The sequence below is a fragment of the Pezoporus wallicus genome, unplaced genomic scaffold (assembly GCF_028554395.1).
Source record: "Pezoporus wallicus isolate ANWC-B61680 ecotype Strahan unplaced genomic scaffold, APGP_CSIRO_Pwel_v1 contig_3573, whole genome shotgun sequence".
NCBI lineage: Eukaryota > Metazoa > Chordata > Aves > Psittaciformes > Psittacidae > Pezoporus > Pezoporus wallicus.
The window spans coordinates 480,981-499,734 of record NW_026642425.1 but is presented as its reverse complement, the minus strand read 5'-3'; the positions used below and the strand labels follow the sequence as shown (position 1 = coordinate 499,734).

General features: G+C 48.0%; 2 protein-coding genes across 2 annotated transcripts; one reads left to right on the top strand and one right to left on the bottom strand.

Annotated features, from left to right (window-relative positions):
* The first annotated feature begins 672 nt into the window (after nucleotides 1-672).
* On the top strand, nucleotides 673-11,832 carry ARL2BP (ADP ribosylation factor like GTPase 2 binding protein). Its single transcript, XM_057430445.1, has 7 exons — nucleotides 673-683; nucleotides 1,489-1,602; nucleotides 4,127-4,188; nucleotides 8,021-8,127; nucleotides 8,781-8,866; nucleotides 10,307-10,403; nucleotides 11,526-11,832. The coding sequence occupies exons 2-7, from the start codon at nucleotides 1,565-1,567 to the stop codon at nucleotides 11,604-11,606; spliced, it is 471 nt and encodes a 156-aa protein (XP_057286428.1). The 5' UTR covers nucleotides 673-683; nucleotides 1,489-1,564; the 3' UTR covers nucleotides 11,607-11,832.
* Nucleotides 11,833-13,109: 1,277 nt separating this feature from the next.
* PLLP (plasmolipin) lies at nucleotides 13,110-17,557 on the bottom strand. The gene is made up of 4 exons (XM_057430444.1): nucleotides 17,401-17,557; nucleotides 14,373-14,546; nucleotides 13,833-13,952; nucleotides 13,110-13,754 (listed from the first exon to the last, which is right to left on the bottom strand). Exons 1-4 carry the CDS (start codon nucleotides 17,503-17,505, stop codon nucleotides 13,641-13,643), a joined length of 513 nt encoding a protein of 170 aa, XP_057286427.1. The 5' UTR covers nucleotides 17,506-17,557; the 3' UTR covers nucleotides 13,110-13,640.
* Between the last annotated feature and the right edge of the window lie 1,197 nt (nucleotides 17,558-18,754).

The window sequence follows — 18,754 nt, the reverse complement described above, 5'->3', positions numbered from 1 at the left end:
TTTCTGCTGGAATTCAGTATGGGAGTGTCTTTGTAAAGCTCAATCCTCCACCACTGCTGCATTCTCTCCCCCTCGGTCCCTGCATTAACCAAAGGCTCTGGGACTGGGAGGGGAGGTGGTGGCTCTAGGTGCTCAGGAAGGGAAATAAATTGTAGTGAAGTCATCCATTCAACAATAAAGTCGTGAAAGCCATTTGCTGTTCTTTAATTCTTTGCTGCTGGTAAGTGCCGGGCTTCTAACTGCTAAGGTGCTGGAGGGTGATGCAGGCAGCTCTTGCACAAGGAGATGGCTCTCAGGCAGAAGGCCGAGGCCCGTGCAGAGCAGGGAAGTGGTGGAGCCCGCGGGGCACAGCCTTCTGCCAGATATACTGAACCCTCGGCTTAAGAGTGCTGCCCTCAGGCCCATGCTTTGTTAAGAGAAAACCCGCTTTAACACTGGCGGGGGAGCTGCGAGCACCATAAGAAAGCACGCTCTCTGCGTGCTTTCGTTTCTAGGGCACTCCCTTGCCGCACGGACACCTCTTAACGCCGCACGGCCGCCATTGACGGGGGCACCGCTTTCCCCAAGTGTGGGTGGGCCCTCCGCGGCCGCCTGCGCTCTTCGATTGGCTGAGGGCGGGGCGGAAGGAAGTGTTTCCGTGGAGACGGCCGGGCTGGGCGATGGCGGTGCTGTGACGGCGGGAGGTGCGGACATGGCTGGGGCCACGGGCCCCACTCGGGGCGGGTGGAAGGTGACGGGGGCCCGGGGAGAGGGGAGCTGACCGGAGCGGGTCATATGGGAGTCGTTTCAAGAGGGAAGGGGAAAGCCCGGCCCCTGGGGCCTCCTTGAGGAACGGTGAGGTAGGCGGGATGCCCCAGGGGGGACGGGGCTGGGGCTGTACTGAAGCGAGGACTGAGAAGGGGGAGGAGAGTGCCGCGCTCTTTCTTCCTCCTGTCCCATGGGGTGATGCCGTAGAGCTGGCTCCCGCCCTCGGCGCTGGGTCACCCAGCGGCGGGGAGGGGGAGAGCAGGGTGTCCCCGCGCCAGCCCGCCGGCGTGCAGTGGTCGTGGGGCGCCGTGTGCCCTGTCCTGCCTGTGTGAGGGGCTAGCGGCTGCTCCCAGCCACGTGCCGAGGGTCTGGCCAGGGCACAGCCCCTCGCTGGCCAGGTCTGGTCTGCGAGCTCCCCAGGACCCACTGGATCAGAGTAGCATCTTACCTGGCTTCATTTCCTTGTGTCTTTAATAGTCATAGGGTCTTCAGGAGAAAATGTGTAAAGGTCACCTGAAACCCCTTTATGGAGTCTAACTGCAGGTGTGTGCAGTTCTGAGCCTGTTCTCTGGGGGACAGAGTTCCTGGAGAACTCGGGTTACTACAGAAAAGAAGTAGCATTAACTGGAAGAACATGCCCTACCTCTAAAATTTCTGCCTCTGCAGTTCTGCTTTTTGGGAAGCATTTGGTAACTTAACAATTGAATTTGTATTAATGACAAGTCATATGTTGTTTCTTAGCGCTTTATCTGAAAAGAAGAAATAACCGGTAACAGCAGCAAGATTGTCTCTCCCCCACCCAGGCTATGCAGGAGCAATGGAGGATTCTGATGAAGAAACCTTTGATGTAGCCATGTGAGTATGCTATGATCTGCGTCAGACTTTCAATAAGCTTATTACTAGTTAAAAACTCTCCATAGGAATATAATTACACAAATGAATTTACACCCCACTGGTTTGCTGATTCTTCCTCTAGAAGAACAAGGGCGCAGAATGTCAAGCTGCAGGAGGGAATATCATAGTTCAGAGTTTAGTTGAAGTCAAACTAAAAGTAACTGCAATGGACATAGCACTAGGTCTTTCTGGCTGAGTGATCAAAATAAGCACTACAAGGCTGAACTGCTTTTTTTTTATGTTCACTTTAAAATTTCTGCCTCCTTTTCAAGAGCATATGTTGTCTTATGTCATAGATTCTAAGAAACTATTCCTCTGTGTTTAAATATGCTCCTTCTAGACATTTGAGACCATTTACAGCTGACCTCTGCTCTGGAGACAAGCTGAGGGATCTGGGTTTATTTGGCCTGTAGAAGAGAAGGCTCCAGAAAGACCTTAGAGCAGTTTCCAGTGCCTACAAGAAACCTGGAGAGGGGCTTTGGAAAAGGGCCTGTAAGGAGAGGACAAGGGGGAATGACTTTAACCTGACAGAGGGGAGATTGAGATGAGATGTTCTTCCCTGTGAGGGTGCTGAGGCGCTGGCACAGGTTGCCCAGAGAAGCTGTGGCTGCCCCATCCCTGGCAGTGGATGAAGCTTGGAGCAACCTGGTCTAGTGGAAGGTGTCCCTGGCTGTGGCAGAGGTTGGAACTGGATGAGCTTTAAGGTGCCTTCCAACCCAAACCAGTCTGGGATTCTATGACCTGAACCAAGTTTTACACTGATAAAATTTTACACTGCTTTGCCCCACATTTGGCTGACATACTCTTTTCCTGAGGCTTGTGGCAAAAGAGGATGTGTGCTTGTGCCTTGGTCTCTCTAGTTGCTTGTTCTTTCAGTGTACAGACTGTCACAAACGGCCACATGCTGGGGCTGCTGCAACAGCCCAGGTTGTGGTGGCCTAGTTGTACACAGTAAGGCTTAAACCACAAGATTGGTGAGCCTGTGTTTCTTTCGTATGCAGATGCACATGTGTTGTGTAGAGAGATGGAAATGCTGCTTTTTTGAAACAGATAAAACTCCCATTATTTGTCTTACAAGATTTAAATTAATACTTTAAATTTTCTATTGCTGTTAAATTAAGCTCTATAACTAGTAGTAGCTTTCATTTGGAGTAGGGAAAAGAGTGGAAATTACCTGTAGCAAAGTCCTTTTCTTGAATGTAAGCTAGAAGGGATGAGCCCTTTTGCCTGAATCCTTAACTTGATGTTCACGGCACCTCATGTTTCCACTGTTCTGTGCCAGCACCTCTCCTGATGGTGGTGTGCCCCCTCGTGGAAAAAGAGCCTTTTCAGTCTCTTGCCTTGGCTTTGCTCATCTCCCAAGGCTTAACAGATCAGGAATGGTGCTTCACTTGGTAATCAAATGCCTTTTTAAGTCAAATAGAGTTTTGTTTTTCCTGGTCAGAATGAGCCCTATGGCTCATTATAGTTGGTTAAAATGTTATTCAATTAATTTCACTAGAAAAGTAACTGTAATGAGTTTTTTAAAACCTATCCTGAAAGAGTGTTCTGCTCTATTTACCAAAGAGAAATTTGAGAGAGGCTTTTAATTTAATTTAAATGGTGCTTTCACTGATCAAAGCTATTTTTCTTCTTAAAGACAAATGTCCTATGAGTCTTGTTTCCCTCATGTGTGAAAACAAAACCCTGACTTTCATCTCCTGGAGAATATAGGAAGAGTTCATCCCCCACTAAAGGTGAACTGTGAATGCCAAGGAGATCCTGTGGATTATTTACTGTGACTGAACAAGCTGTGCAGTAATAGATTTAGCAGAGGGATCCAGAGTCCTGCAATGCTGGTACCAAAGGTTTCTTCCCTGGATTACTTCAGATCCATAATGAGGTTTAGTTTTTAAATTTACTCACTACAGAATGAGCATAGGAGATTAGGCCATTTACTTGTAGTGTGTAGAGATGTTTCTTGCATAAGAAGAATATTTAAATTGCTTCTGTTGTGTGGTATTTCTGTATCTATTGAATTTAAGTGCTTCCACAAGATCAAGTATTTCAAAATATTCTCTAGAATGTCTAGACTTCTGTGATCACTTTGCAGAGTTTACACATCGAAGTCAGCAGAAGGAAAGCTTGTGGTAGCAGCTGGGAAACACTGGGCTGGAAAACACTTAATTTCTTTTCTTCTAATTTCACTCTTTACATGCTTCTGCACCAGAACTGGAATTACCTTGGTAGTAATGCCAGTGAAACAACATGGGTTTTTTTTTTCAATTAGGCACCTTACTGGGTGAAATAGAGTAGAGGCCTGATGAGAGTCCTATGAAGCAGTCTTATCGTCAGTGCTGTGGATTATTTTGTAGGTTGAAACCAGGGAATTATTCAGTAATTTTTTAATTGCTACTGAAGTAGTTTTTAATTATAACTTTTAAACTTTTATTTCTGCTGTGCTAGAAATACAGCTTTATGCAGTATGGTCTTTCTTTGCTTTCAGCTCCTCCTTCTCTGATGCAGAGTTTGATGCAATTGTTGGGAATCTGGAGGATATCATAATGGGTAAGCTCTGCAGGTACTTGTAGACAACAAGATGCATGCTTCACATATTGTGCTGCTCTTCTGTTAGGAGACATACAGAACTAAAATAGCCCCTGCCTGCTTCATGGGAGTTTTTCTTCCTTTGTTCCCATGATCCCTAACTTAGTAGAATAGGAAAAATATACGCAAAATTCTTTTGTGTGTTGTTTGCACAACAGTGCACTTATTAATCTTGAAAGTTATTCTCTGTACAACTACAATATGTTGCTTCTTAAATAAGCAGTAAAGATAGTTGTAAATCTCACATAGAAAACAAAGCTGCCAGGGATTTTTATACGCTCTTCTAAAGGGGATGGCAGAGGCTGAGATGCAATGTTCCCTTCCTCAGCTCTTCCCAAACCTCTCCTACCTTGTTTGTTGGGATAGTCTTAAAAGCTGCAACAGTTTGTCCAGACAATTTGCTGTCATGCCTAGCTGTTGCTGCTGTAATCTGGAATATAAAGTGCCTGCCCTGCAGTTTTAACATGTTCCATGTTCTGTCTCTGCTGAACGTTGGGAACAGTTTATTTTCTCTGTTTCTGCAGCACCCCTGCATAGCTGGAGATGGGTGTCATCACATCTTGTCACTTTCCTCTTTTTGAGACTGTTCTTCCAAGTTGATTGTGTTGCCTGTAACATATGCATGCATACAGTCGTAAGGTGGCAGGAGCTGTTCACAGCAGGAACATGGAATGGTGTCAATCTCATCATGTTAGCTTAGGCAATTTTAGGTGCTAAATTCTCAGAACCGTCATGTTACCTGAGAAGTCAGTCTGCATGGAGGTACAAGATACCAAGACACAATTTGTGCCAGTCAGCCACCAGCTGTTTTATGAGAATAGCACATTAGCTTTCCGACCACATCCTTTCCAGAGAGAGGTAGATTCTGCAGCCTCAATTGCCTAGTGATGTGATTGAACCTGGAGAAATGCTAACAAACTGACTTTGAATATGCTAAGGTTTAGCAAGCTGAGACTGCTGTGTTTTAACACTGTGTTAAAGCAGTAAGCTCACTGCCCTGGACTTCAAGAGAGCAGACTTTGGCCTCTTCAGGAACCTGCTTAGTAAGATTCCATGGGAAACAGTCCTAGAGGGCAGAGAGGCCCAAGACTGCTGGTTGATACTCAAGGATCACCTGCTACAAGCTCAGGAGCATTGCATCCTGACTAGAAGGAAATGCAGCAGGAGGGCCAGGAGACCTCCATGGATGCATAAGGAGCTGCTGAAGAAACATAGAGGGGAATAAAGAAACTTATGAAAGGTGGAATCAAGGACAGGCGGCCTGGGAGGAATACAGGGACATTGTCTGGGAAGCTGGGGACCAGGTTAGGAAACCGAAGGCCCAGTTAGAATTAAATCTGGCAAGACTGTGAAAGATAACAGGCTTCTGTAGGTATGTAGCAAATAAAAGACAGGCTAGGGACAACGCAGGCCCCCTCCAGAAGCAATCAGCAGAACTGGCTACCCTGGATTTGGAGGATGCTGAGGTTCTGAATGACTTCTTTGCCTCAGTCTTCACTGGCAAATGCTCTGACCATACCACCCAAGTCTTGGAAGGCAGATGCAGGGACTGTGAGAATGAAGACCTTAGGCGCACTGTAGGAGAGAATCAGGTTCAAGATCATCTGAAGAACCTGGATGTACACAAGTGCCTGGGACCTGATGAAATCCATCCGCAGGTCCTAAAGGAGCTGGCAAATGAAGTTGCTAAGCCACTGTCCATCATATTTGAAAAATCATGGCAGTCAGGTGAAGTTCCCAACAACTGGAAAAAGGGAAATATAACCCCATTTTCAACAAGGGGAAAATGGATGACCAAGGGAATTACAGATCAGTCAGTCTCACCTCTGTGCCTGGCAAAATCTTGGAGCAGATTCTCCTGAAAGGCATGCTAAGGCACATGAAAAACAACAAGGTGCTTGGTGACAGCCAGCATGGCTTCACTGAGGGGAAATCCTGCCTGACCAATTTGGTGGCCTACTATGGTGGGGCTATGGAACTGATGGACAGGGGTAGAGCAGTTGATGTCATCTACCAGGACTTGTGCAGAGTGTTTGGTACTGTCCTGCACGACATCCTTGTCTCTGAACTGGAGAGACATCGATTTGATGGATGGACCACTGGGTGGATAAAGAACTGGCTGGGTGGCTGCATGCAGAGTTGTGGTCAGCGGCTCAGTGTCTGGCTGGAGACCAGTTATGATTGGTGTCTCTCAGGGATCGGTGTTGGGACAGATCTTGTTCAACATCTTTTTTGATGACATGGACAGTGGGATTGAGTGTGCCCTCAGCAAGTTTGCCGATGACACCAAGCTGTGTGGTTCGGTTGATACCATGGAGGGAAGGAATGCCATCCAGAGGGACCTTGACACGCTTGTGAGGTGGGCTGATCCACCCTTACGAGGTTTAACCATGACAAATGCAAGGTCCTACACCTGGGTCAGAGCAACCCCAGGCACAGCTACAGGTTGGGCAGAGAAGAGATTCAGAGCAGCCCTGCAGAGAAGGACTTGGGGGTGTTGGTCAATGAGAAAATGAACATGAGCCAGCTTCAGTGTGCACTCAGCCCAGAAAGCCAACTGCATCCTGGGCTGCATCAAAAGGAGCATGACCAGCAGGTCGAAGGAGGTGATCCTGCCCCTCTACTCTGCTCTTGTGAGACCTCACCTGGAGTATTACGTACAGTTCTGGTGTCCTCAACATAAAAAGGACATGGAGCAAGTTCAGAGGAGGGCCACGAGGATGATCAGGGGACTGGAGCACCTCCTGTATGAAGATAGGCTTAGAAAGTTGGGGCTGTTCAGCCTGGAGAAGAGAAGGCTGCGTGGAGACCTCATAGCAGCCTTCCAGTATCCAAAGGGGGCCTGTAAGGGTGCTAGGGAGGGACTCTTCATCAGGGACTGTAGCGACAGGACAAGGGGTAATGGGTTTAAACTTAATCAGGGGATGTTCAGGTTAGATATAAGGAGGAAATTCTTTACTGTGAGTGTGGTGAGACACTGGAATGGGTTGCCCAAAGAAGTTGTGAATGCTCCATCCCTGGCAGTATTCAGGGCCAGGGTGGATGCCATTGAGTGGCATGGTTTAGTGTGAGGTGTCCTTTCCCATGGCAGGGGGGTTGGAACTAGATTATCTTAAGGTCCTTTCTAACCCTAACCGTTGTATGATTCTGTAAGTAAACTTTACACTTATATCTGTTCTATTGAATTTGGTGGTCACCTACAACATTAATTTTTATTCTTGCTTCCTTCTACAACTGGAAGAGAATTCCCTAGCAATCAAAAATGAATCTGGGAATTCCATAAATATTTTTAATTCAAGAAAAAAAGAATTTTGAGATCTTGTAGTGAAGAATTTTAGTAATTTTATTAAAAAATACATATGTTTTGCTGACTTGAGCACCTGAACAAGAAGGTGTTTAGAATAAATAACCTTATTAATGAAGCATAGAGTAGGAGCACATCTTTGCTAATACTAAATGTAAGTGAAACTTCTGAGAAGTAATTATAGACCTTGTTAGGTGGATGTGTTGGTCCCATTCCATTCTGAATGCTGTCAGAACACAGATGTGCTGCTGTCCTGTTGACGCCGCTCTCTAGCTGGAGCAGCGCTGCTCTCCACCAGCAGTCTCGTGTCTTCTCACAGATGGGTCAGCAGTGGTGGCTCAGTAGCAGCTGTAGGACTGGTGTGCCGGACCCCGCACGTGTGCTGGGCTCTGTGGGTACAACAAGGGAGCAGAGGACTAGTGAATATGGGGTTTGTGTTCAGAAAGAATGACTGAACTAACTGTGTGATGCATTTTTGTTGTGGCCCAGATGACGATTTCCAGCTAATGCAGAGGACTTTTATGGAGAAGCACTACCAGGCATTTGATGACTCAGAAGAAAATAAGCTCATCTATACTTGTATTTTTAATGAATATGTAAGATACTATTTTCCTATTTTTTGCATGTATTATTTTTTACTTTTCTTGAGGCCAGTGTCAGTTCCTGTATTTCCCTCTTTATGAACTACTGGTTTTATATGGAGCAGAGCCAACATGCTGCCTGCTGTCTCCTTCTGACACAGTCATGATCTACAAGCAATATGTTTTCTGGAGGCCTGGTTCCTTGCCCTTTTTTTCACCTGAAAATTTCTATAGATGTTTTAGAAGTCGTATAACTCTCCTAAATAGAAATCTAGCCTGTTGCTGTAGTATGTACTGTGTGCATAACAAAGTTTGTTCTTTTCCAGTAGCAGTATTTCATGTACTGGACACTTCAGTTGCATTCTTCATGCCAAGCATAATTATGAAATTATAGCAGCCTACTATTCAGTACTATCCAATGAGTTAAAAATAATTTGTTGCTGGTACATATAGCATTTGTTGTCAGCAATATTACCAGAAAAAATGTTCAGCTCTGCCTCGGTGGTGGTCTAGCAATTCCCAGCCAAGGAATCTCCAGTTGTTTGCCCAGTGAGGATAATACAAAGTGCCAGTAAGGTGTCATTGTAAGGAAGATGTGCTGTTTTGGAATCTGCTCCTGAAATTTGTTATGTGATGTTATAGGGGTGGTTTGTTTGGTTTTTTTTTAGATCCGTTTAGTAGAGAAATACATTGAAGAAAAGTTGCTTGAACGGATTCCTGGTTTCAATATGACTGCTTTCATAATGTCACTGCAGTAAGTGTCTGCTTTGTTTTTGATTTGGGGATGATTTATGAGACTCTTAATTCTTTTTATCTACATTAAAGCTGTGGTTTCAAAGTTCTCCCTTTAGAAAGAGGTTCGTCATGAATTAAAAAAACAAGTATTCATGCAGGCAATGACTGACCACTTTTCTTGCCTTTAGCATGTCCTGCTACTCTGAATCTCTGAACTGTCATGCTGAAATATATCAGATTTTAAGGGGTAGGAAGAGAAATCAGAATGAGAACACTGGAGGCTTTTCATAATCACTGTCACTTTGAAGACAGGCCTTGAAAGGTTCCCTCTTGTTTATCACAGCTATAGTGTGGGACACTTAAATAGCCTGGTAGTCTTTTAAGAGGCTTGTGCTGAAATGCTTTTACTGAAATATTTCTTGTACAAAATATGCAGAGAAGACTTTGGTTTTTCTTAATCATTGCATTTGGTCACTTCAGTTTAACCAGCTTCATGAAGAGATCACTTCTGTAAGACCACTGGTTTTCCCCTTGAATAAGAGAATCAAATGTAGGTGAGAACTGAATATCTTAAAATATTAGATTCTTTTTTCTTGTAATAGGACATTAAGAAATTACTATGAACTCACTTAGACTGTTTAAGTTAAAGCTCCTTTTAAAGAAATTAATTAAATTTAATAAAATATAAAAAAAAAACCCACAACAATAAAACAATAAAAAAAACCAGCCTTAAACTATTAAGAAAGTCTTGTTGAAATATTTACAAGGGCCTGTAGGGACAGGACAAGGGGAATGGCTTTAACCTGCCAGAGGGGAGACTGAGATGAGCTCTTAGGCAGAAGTTCTTCCCTGTGAGGGTGCTGAGGCCCTGGCACAGGTTGCCCAGAGAAGCTGTGGCTGCCCCATCCCTGGCAGTGTTCAAGGCCAGGTTGGATGGGGCTTGGAGCAACTGAATGAGCTTTAAGGTCCCTTCCAACACAAACCAGTCTGGGATTCTGTGACAAGCTGAGAAGGGAGCACAAGAGCTTTCTTCCAAATGTTTTCATCAGAAGTCCTCTACCAAGTAGCATCAACACAGTCCCTCACTCTTAAGGGATGTGTATGATTCTATGCCTCTCCCCAACCTTTCCCACAGCTAAGGTGCTGTCTGGCGGGTTCAGGGCTAGGTAAAGGCTAGTTGAGTGTTACTTCCGTTGACTTACAGGTCAGTTTCTTTGTCTGGATTTCAGGGACTGATGTGAAACAGTTATGTCTTGGATTTAGATAAATGTAATGTATTAATGTACTTGGATGTGAAATACTGCAAGATAATATTTGGCTAAAGTTTTGCTTTATTTTAGACATTCTTGTTTAAATTTTGATATTGTCTACTCTTCCCAGTATCCCCTTTTACCCTCAAGCCATTTTAAAATAACTATCTCACACAATTTTCTAATTCCCCAAATTCTTCTCTCTATAGACAGCACAAAGATGAAATTGCAGGTGACATATTCGATATGCTTCTCACATTTATTGACTTTCTGGCTTTCAAAGAAATGTTTCTGGATTACAGAGCTGTAAGTATGTCACATTGTTTATTTTCACTGGTATAATGGCTGTTGGTTTTGTGTAGCTCTGTCTGAGAGTACCGAAGGTCATGTTACTATAGTAGGCAGCAGCATTTATTCAAAGGCTGTATCAGGGTCAAAAGGAAAAGAACTTCACTGAGTGGCTGTTTAAACACAAACCGCACTTTTAATGATTTCTAGAAAACATGAACGAAGCTGGTATGTGGAGCAGTTCTTCAGAAACACATTCTTTGTACATCTTTGAACATTGATTTCCAACTGAATTTCAGGAGACACTTTCTCACTGTGAGGGTGACCGAGCACTGACAGAGGTTGCCCAGGGAGACTGTGGAGTCTCCATTCTTGGAGATACTCAAAAGCAGTTTGGACATGGTCCTGCGTGGCCCTGCTTGAGCAGAGGGTTTGGACCAGGTGACCTCAAGAGCTCCCACCTTGACCATCCATACTTTTTTCTCTTCTTCCCACTCCCCACTCATCCAAACTTAGTTTTTTAAGCTTATTCCATTTGTATTTCTCTTCCTTTCTGTCCAGGCTGGAGAAACAAACAAAACAAAAGTATTAAGATTTTGGGATAAGCTTTTTCCTAGGGAAATGCAATACATGTAAAGGCTCTCCAGTCACACTACATGTCAAGCCACATTTGACAAAGGAGCAAAAGAGTCAAAGTTGCTGTCAGTTAAGCCTTCTGACGCCTCCTGCACCCCTTAAAGTGTCATGAAAATGAGGGCAGGTTGAGGAGGAAGAGGTAGTCCATGTCTCAGCAGCAGGTGTAGCTTCAGCTGGGGTTTGCACCTTTGAGGTCTCCTGAGAGGCAGACCACAGAAGCAAGATCTCCCTTGTTCCCTGAGTGCTGCCTGAGTGTTCTTGACTGATGTGAGCAAGAATCTGCTCTGCCCTGGCCAGCAGAGCAACAGTGACCTTGCTCCAGGGCTTCCTGCAGAACCTCTTCTTGAAGTTTGGATTCACATTCAATCTCAGATGCTCAGGTAATGTGTAATTTTATACTGATTTGGTGCAGCCAACAGAGTGTGTATTGCCCATTTTAGTTTTTTAACTGCTTATTCCAAAACAGCACTGAGTCACAGATTTCTTTTTCTCCCATGTTTCTAGGAAAAGGAAGGCCGAAGTGTGGATTTAAGCAGTGGGCTAGTGGTGACTTCACTAAACAAATCATCAATGTCCTCCTCCTAGAACAGTTTATGCAAGACTTTGCTTCTGCAGATGAAGAATCCTGGAACTTTAAAGGAATCCTGTTGACATATTTTGTAATTGTAGAGCTAAAGTAATGGTTTGCAGCTAAAATTGAAAATATCCTGTCACTGTTTTTATTGAAGTACATTTTCATTCTTTTTCTGTTGCAGTTGTTTCAATTAATTACTTCAGTCAATGGCAGTGTGAGTAAGTACCTCGGCAGTTACATTCTGTTAGGAGTTCTGCTGTATTTTAAACAAGGCCTCTTCTTAATTCAGAGGACACAAGGCATGGCTGGGGGTGAATTCTTTTGATGGGGAATTGTATCTTGGTGATCCCTGCAAGACCTGCCTGCCTCTGTGCTGCTTTCTCCTGTCTGTGTTCCTATGGGCCTCTGTTCCCAGGATAACTCGTCCCTCTGTGACATTCCTGTTACTCATCCCTGTTTCAATGTGCTTTCAATCAGGCAGAGATAATTCGTCCCTCTGTGACACTCCTGTTACTCATCCCCGTTTCAGTGTACTTTCAGTCAGGCAGAGGGGCTTTTTTAAAGAGATTAAATGTCTCTATATATGAACTACCTGTGTGGAAGCCTGGCTTCATGTTTAAGAGTTTTAATGTTGTCATAATAATGCTTGCAAAGGCTAATTTTCTTACTGTTACCAATTTATATATATATATAGTTGTGGAAATGTGACCCTTCATTTCACTCACTGAACACCAAGCAGAGACTGGTGTATCAGGGACTGATGCAGTTTGTCCAGTTCCTTTTCGGTTCACACCTTCCATTAATGCAATTACATTTTCTGAGCCTACCCCTGTTCAGGAGCTGTTAGACTTTCTCCTGTGTGGCACATGCAGTGCATTTTGCAGTGTGGCTCACTGTGCTCCAGCTTTCAGTGTAGCAAGATCTGGAAATAAATTGAACTTGTTCCATCTATTTTTATTAGCCTGTACGAGGAGGGTGTGAAGGGAAGAGCTGCTGTATTTGGCTGGGCATCACTTCTAGTTCTGACAATCACCAGCCCATGTCCCCAGAAAGCGGAAGGTGAATTTGTGATCTGCAGTGCAGGGGAACAGTATGGCTCCGTATTCTCCCAAGCACTGATCTGGGGTATGTTCCCAGAGCAGCTGCATGCATGGTTTTTATATTTGAAGACCACCTGCACCAAGGGGCAAAACTGACTTGCTGGTTCATAGGTGGTCCTGTGAGCTCCAGGCATGTGAGCGGTGGTGAGCCTAGACGAAGGAGTGCATCCAAGCCTTGGCACCTCTTCCACATTTTTGTGGTCTTGTATGCCCACTACATGTGTGTGTGCATGGATGTGAAACAAAGCAAGGTGAACCACACAGGCCTTCCTCCTCCTCCCTTCGGGCTGGGCTATAGGAAGGGGCAGTCCCCTCTTGCACTAACATTCCTGGTGCCCGCTCCATGCTGTGCTGTACCTGCCACCTTCTTACAAGAAAATGTCCTGAGAGACTCCAGTGCTGGATTTAGAGATGTTTTTATTTAAAGATATTTATTATTTAAGTAGATTTTAAAGATTTTTTTTTATTTAGCAGATTTCTTTGTTAAAGATTTATATATAATTTGTGCTTCAAATTGTTAGAAATCAATACAAGAACAGTTCACACTGCTTCCTTTGCTTAGGCTTCATCTTCCAGCTCTGCCACTGTTTATGTACCACATTAATTGTAATCACTTACACTGTATCTGGAACCAGAGCTTGATTTAGTGAATTTTAGTATGGGAATGACCCCTCCATGGAGCTGCTCCAGTGAGGATGAACTCAAAGGACAAGCAGGAGCTTCAGCCTCCAGCAAGTCCATGCTTTCCCAGCAAGGCTGTCGGTGACAGCACCAGTGAGTTTCTGCTATGGGTGCATCAGCAGGAAGCATCATCAGAGACCACAGAGCAGCATCCACGTGACCCGGTACTGACCATCGCTGCTCCAAGAGCAAGACCTGCTGGCATGTGAAGCTCCAAGCCTGGCACAAGCCAGAGTGGCCTGTGGCTGGGCTTTGCTGTCCTCCTTATGCGTGGTCAGTCACTTGGCTGGTGGCTGCATTGCTGCCAAGCCCTTTCCAGGCACGGAAGCTGAAGAAGGTACTTGCTCCATAGGCAACCATGGTGAGGCAGGCGAAGAACTGGAAGAGGAGCAGAGGCCATGGGTGAGTGCAGCGGCTACCTAGCCCTGTGGCCTTCCCCTGCCCACTGCTACTTACAGATGCCGCAGCTCTTCGGTTGTAATCCCACTGCCGCCAGGATGTTGGCTGAACCACAGCCGCGCACGTTATGAAGGCGGTGATGTATAGGACAGTTGCCACAGCGTTGAAGATCATCAGCTGGGGAAAGCAAAGAGGAGGTTGTGAGGTCTGTGTGCTAGGATGAGGGCAAAAGGCTCAGTTTCACGTTCCTCCCTCATCCCCAGGAGAAGCTGAAGAAAAGGGTTCAGCCCCTCATGCTGGGAACAAACCAAGATAACGTCTCATTACATGCACCCTGCACTGTGCTGAGAGATTTCTGGTTGGCATCATGCCTGCAGCAGCAACATGGTGGCTGTAACTTTCTGGATTGATTCAGGCCTCCCTGTTTTGAACATTTTCTAAGCAATTGAGGGGCAGAATGAAACAGTATCATTGTGCAAAGTGCAGGGGGCTTTGTTCCACCAGCCCAGAAGAGAGTGAAGTCCTCGCTCCTCTCTCAGCATCTCCCCAGTATGTTTTTCATTTAGGAACCCCACTCGCTTCCTCTTGGCTACGCACCACGAGGGACCAGGGGACCACGTAGAACTTGAGCTGAAGCTGTAGAAGGTAAGTCATGAAGAAAAGGACTGTTACTATCCAGAAGAAGATGGACACAAACATCACCCAGCTGTAGGCAGCGTGGAGGTAATAAGTCGTGTCAGCGATGAGAGTCCACACCAGTAAGCCCAGCACCTGTGAGGTGAAAGAGGGAAGAGTTCAGGTGATGGTTCCTGCAGAGCATTGCCCAGGAACCCTGGCTCACCTGCACCTCTGGCAGCTGGGTCCCTACAGTCAGCACAGCAGGGCTGGACTGAGGGACAGCTCAGGGCAGGGAGCTCACCTGTGACCCTCCTCGCTCACGGGTGAGCTCATGGTTGGTCCTGCTGCCCCAGGAGCTGCACAGGGATGTCCTGCAAGGCAGGAGGGGTGAAACATGAGCAACCTCAACACCAAAGGCCCCTGCTCCACCAAGAAGTCCCTATGCACAGGGCCAGTCTCTGCAGGGGCTGGCTCAGTGTTAAAGACAGCTCGTGGGCTGGATGAGAGCTGGATGTGTGAGGGCTCAGCCTTGAGCTCTCCCAGGTGCAGGAAACTTCTGGACTTTCTCCCACTGCTTGGTTTAGTCAGGTCTGGTTTGCACCTCCCATGTATGCTGCTCCTGGGGCTCAGCTTTCACTGTTCAACAGGTTTAACTGCATAGCAATTGCAGCATCGTGTGCCTGCAGAGTGATACACAATAAAACCCTGGGTAGGTGAGTCTGTTAGTGCCTTGCAGAGCCATGTTCTCCCCTCCTGGCACAGCTGGTGGGACAGGGAGCAGATCTCTGCCCTTGGCTGGCAGGTATGGAAGAGCCCAGCCCTGTGCTGTGTCCACCCCTGATCTTTGGGCTCTGGAGGAAATGCTGCTCTGCTTTACCCCCAGCTGCCCTCTCCACCATCCCCTTCCCAGGAAGCTGCCTGAAGCAGCAAGTTTGTGTGTACTTTTTTATTTAGAAAGCCTTTAACCCATGATGGAGCAAGCAAAGGATGAGACACCAGCACACAGCAGTGGGCCCTAGAAAGGAAAGGCTGTTGCAAACCAAATGGCACTTTCTGTGATTTCTGCAGTTTCTAACACAGCCTGTGCACTGGGATGCAGAACTAGGGCTCTGGCACCCAGAGGGGTGCTGGTGGGCCCCGCTTCACCCTCCTTCATCACCTCCTGGCTGCACCAGAGCAAAGCAGGATTGCTTCACACACACTTCCTGGGGAGATGTGAGGCTCCAGCCCTGCACCCTTCATGTTTCCCAGCACGACCAAACATGCCAGGGAGATGCCCATGGCAACGCTGGGGTAAGATGTGCCATAAACACAGCCACGACGTATTCTGGTTCCCAGCTGGGGTTCGGATCACAGATTCAAAGAATGGTTTGGGTTGGAAGGGACCTTAAAGCTCCTCCAGTTCCAACCCCTGCCACGGGAAGGGACACTTTCCCCTAGACCAGGTTGCTCCAAGCCCTGTCCAACCTGGCCTTGAACACTGCCAGGGATGGGGCAGCCACAGCTTCTCTGGGCAACCTGTGCCAGGGCCTCAGCACCCTCACAGGGAAGAACTTCTGCCTAAGAGCTCATCTCAGTCTCCCCTCTGTCAGGTTAAAGCCATTCCCCCTTGTCCTGTCCCTGCAGGCCCTTGTCCAAAGCCCCTCTCCAGCTTTCTTGTAGCCCCTTTAGGTACTGGAGCTGCTCTAAGGTTTCCCCAGAGCCCTCTCTTCCAGGCTGAACAAGCCCAGCTCTCTCAGCCTGAGATCTTGCTGGACAGAGCCAGGTGAAGCTGCCAGAACTGCCTGCACAAGCCCACATGGCTTATTGTCAGGGGAGAAACACAAGAGGCTTTGTCCTGCCTCAGGGCACTGCCCTGGTGCTCACTGCTGTGACAATGCTGCCTTGTCTGGCACATCCATTTCTAATGCTTGTGATCACAAAATATGCGCAGGGGAGAAATGTGTAGGAAAAAGTCCAGCTCTGGGAGCAGGAGGTGGCATGTGCAAGGTGCCCTGCCCTGGCTGTAAGGGGGGTGGAAAACATGAGCCTGTACAAATAGGTTCTGGGGAGCAGTGAGGTTCAGCAGATGGGAGCTGGGTAAGCATGTTTAATGGTATGGCCCTAGTAATGGGATCAGGTGTGGGGTTGGAGGGTCCCTTCTGCTAATATTGATTCCATCTCTCTTTCCTGATGCTCCTGCAAGATTCCCCCTGACAGTGTCCTTTCCATGCCCCTCCTTGAGCATTTGTTCTTATGTCACAATCATGCCCATGCCCAGGGTAGAACTCTGGAGCCAGGGAGCCAGCAATATGCCAGCTGCTGTGCATACTCAGTGCCCCAGGGAGAGGGGATGGGTAAGCAGGACCTCAACCACAGCAAGGCAGCTCACACTGGGACCCTTGTGCAACTAAGCACCCACTCCTGTGCACACGGGGCACCCAAAAGTCCCAGGAGGGAGCAGCAATAGAGTTTATTCAGCAGCTGCCTCCAATGCTGAAGCCATGGGAAGGTGACACTGCTGCTGCTCAATTTGAGGGTACAAAGACCCTTCTGCTTTTTTTAGAAAAGCCACCAAAGCCTGACACAGGGGAGGGCAACTGGAGGGCTGGGAGGGCCCAGGAAGGATGAGAACCCTGGGGAACTCCGGGAGCACTCACAGCACCCCACCTCAGTAGGGGCACCGTGCTCCCTAAGGCTTCTGGCCCCTCTGGCTTGTGCCCCGCAAGGATTGCCCACGCAGATCAACCGAGCTGGGTGCTGGGACCTGCCCGGCGTTGAGAGGAGTTCCAATTCGTATAAGAGTAAGGAGCGGAATTTTCCTCTGGCTTTAGAGAGGGAAGGAGGAGAGAGGGGGGCCGCGGTGTCTGAGGATCAGAGATTAATTGGGGTTAGAGAGCGAGCACAGGGCAGAGATGGCAGCCGAAGGAAAACCGGGCAGTATCCACCCAGGGCAACGAAGAAAAGCATCGGCCTCCACGCGCGTGTCGCCGTGCGCGCACCCGCCCCAGTGCCCCGCGGTACTCACGGCCTGTGCGCACATCAGCCCCCCGAGCGGCGAGAGCACGAAGGCGCCGTCCAGGGCTGGCAGGGCGGTGACTCGCGGGAACCCGCTGCGGGACAGCCCTGCCATGCCGCTGGCACTGGCCGCGCGCGGCCCCGGGGCTCCTCCGCCCCTCCCCGGGCGGCGCGCCGTAACACTCCGCGCCGCGCGGCAACCCCTGTGAAGTGGGCTTGCTGGCCCGGGTACATGGCTGGTCTTCTCTGCGCTCCCTTTTGTGGCCTTTCTGTGGCCCAGCGTGTCCCGGTGCCGGGGGCTGTTACTCCTGGCACGTCTCCTCTTTGAATCCCAGACTGGTTTGTGTTGGAAGGGACCTTAAAGCTCACCCAGTTCCAACCCCCTCCACGGGCAGGGACACCTTCCACTAGACCAGGTTGCTCCAAGCCCCGTCCAGCCTGGCCTTGAACACTGCCGGGGATGGGACATCTACTGCTGGTTGTCCCGAAATCACAGTTCTTCAGCCAGTGTGCAGAGAGGTGAGTAACACAGAGATTTGAGATACTGGAGCAGCCCTCTTCTGGAAACAGGCTGAGCGAGCTGGGCTTGCTCTGCCCGGAGAAGGCTCTAGGAGACCTTAGAGCAGCTCCGGTCCCTAAAGGGGCTACAAGAAACCTGGAGAGGGGCTTTGGACAAGGGCCTGTAGGGACAGGACAAGGGGGAATGGCTTTAACCTGACAGAGGGGAGGGAGATTGAGATTAAACCCTGGCACAAGTTGCCCAGAGAAGCTGTGGCTGCTCCATCCTTGGCAGTGTTCAAGGTCAGATTGGACGGGGCTTGGAGCAACCTGCTCTAGTGGAAGGTGTCCCTGTCCATGGACGGGGTTGGAATTGGGTGAGCTTTAAAGTCCTTTCCAACCCAACCCGTTCTGTGATTCTATGATATGAGTAGACATACGTGCAGTGTGAAGGCTCCAGTGTTTCCTCACGCTCCTGTCATGCAGCTGATGATGGCCCAGCATGTTATGCTGCCTGACGCTTCGTGTTATCGGGTGGCTGGGCCGTGGGCTGCTCCCGTTCACCCCATCCCCTGCCCCTGCGGCCCCTTCCCCGAGTGGTTCTGCTGGGAGGTGGGAGCCCCCCCATCCACTCTGCCCGGTGCCCCGCGGGTCGTGAGCAGCGGCGGCAGCGGGTTCTATAGTGCGGGGAAGGGGGGAGACAGCGCACGACGTTGCTGTCAAGATGGCCGAGCGGTCTGAGGCGCTGCGTTCAGGTCGCAGTCTGCCCTGGTAACCGTGGGTTCGAATCCCACTTCTGACAATAGGTAACTCTTTTGTGATATGATCTCACGTGTACCTTTAATTACAGTTAATTAGCTAATTCC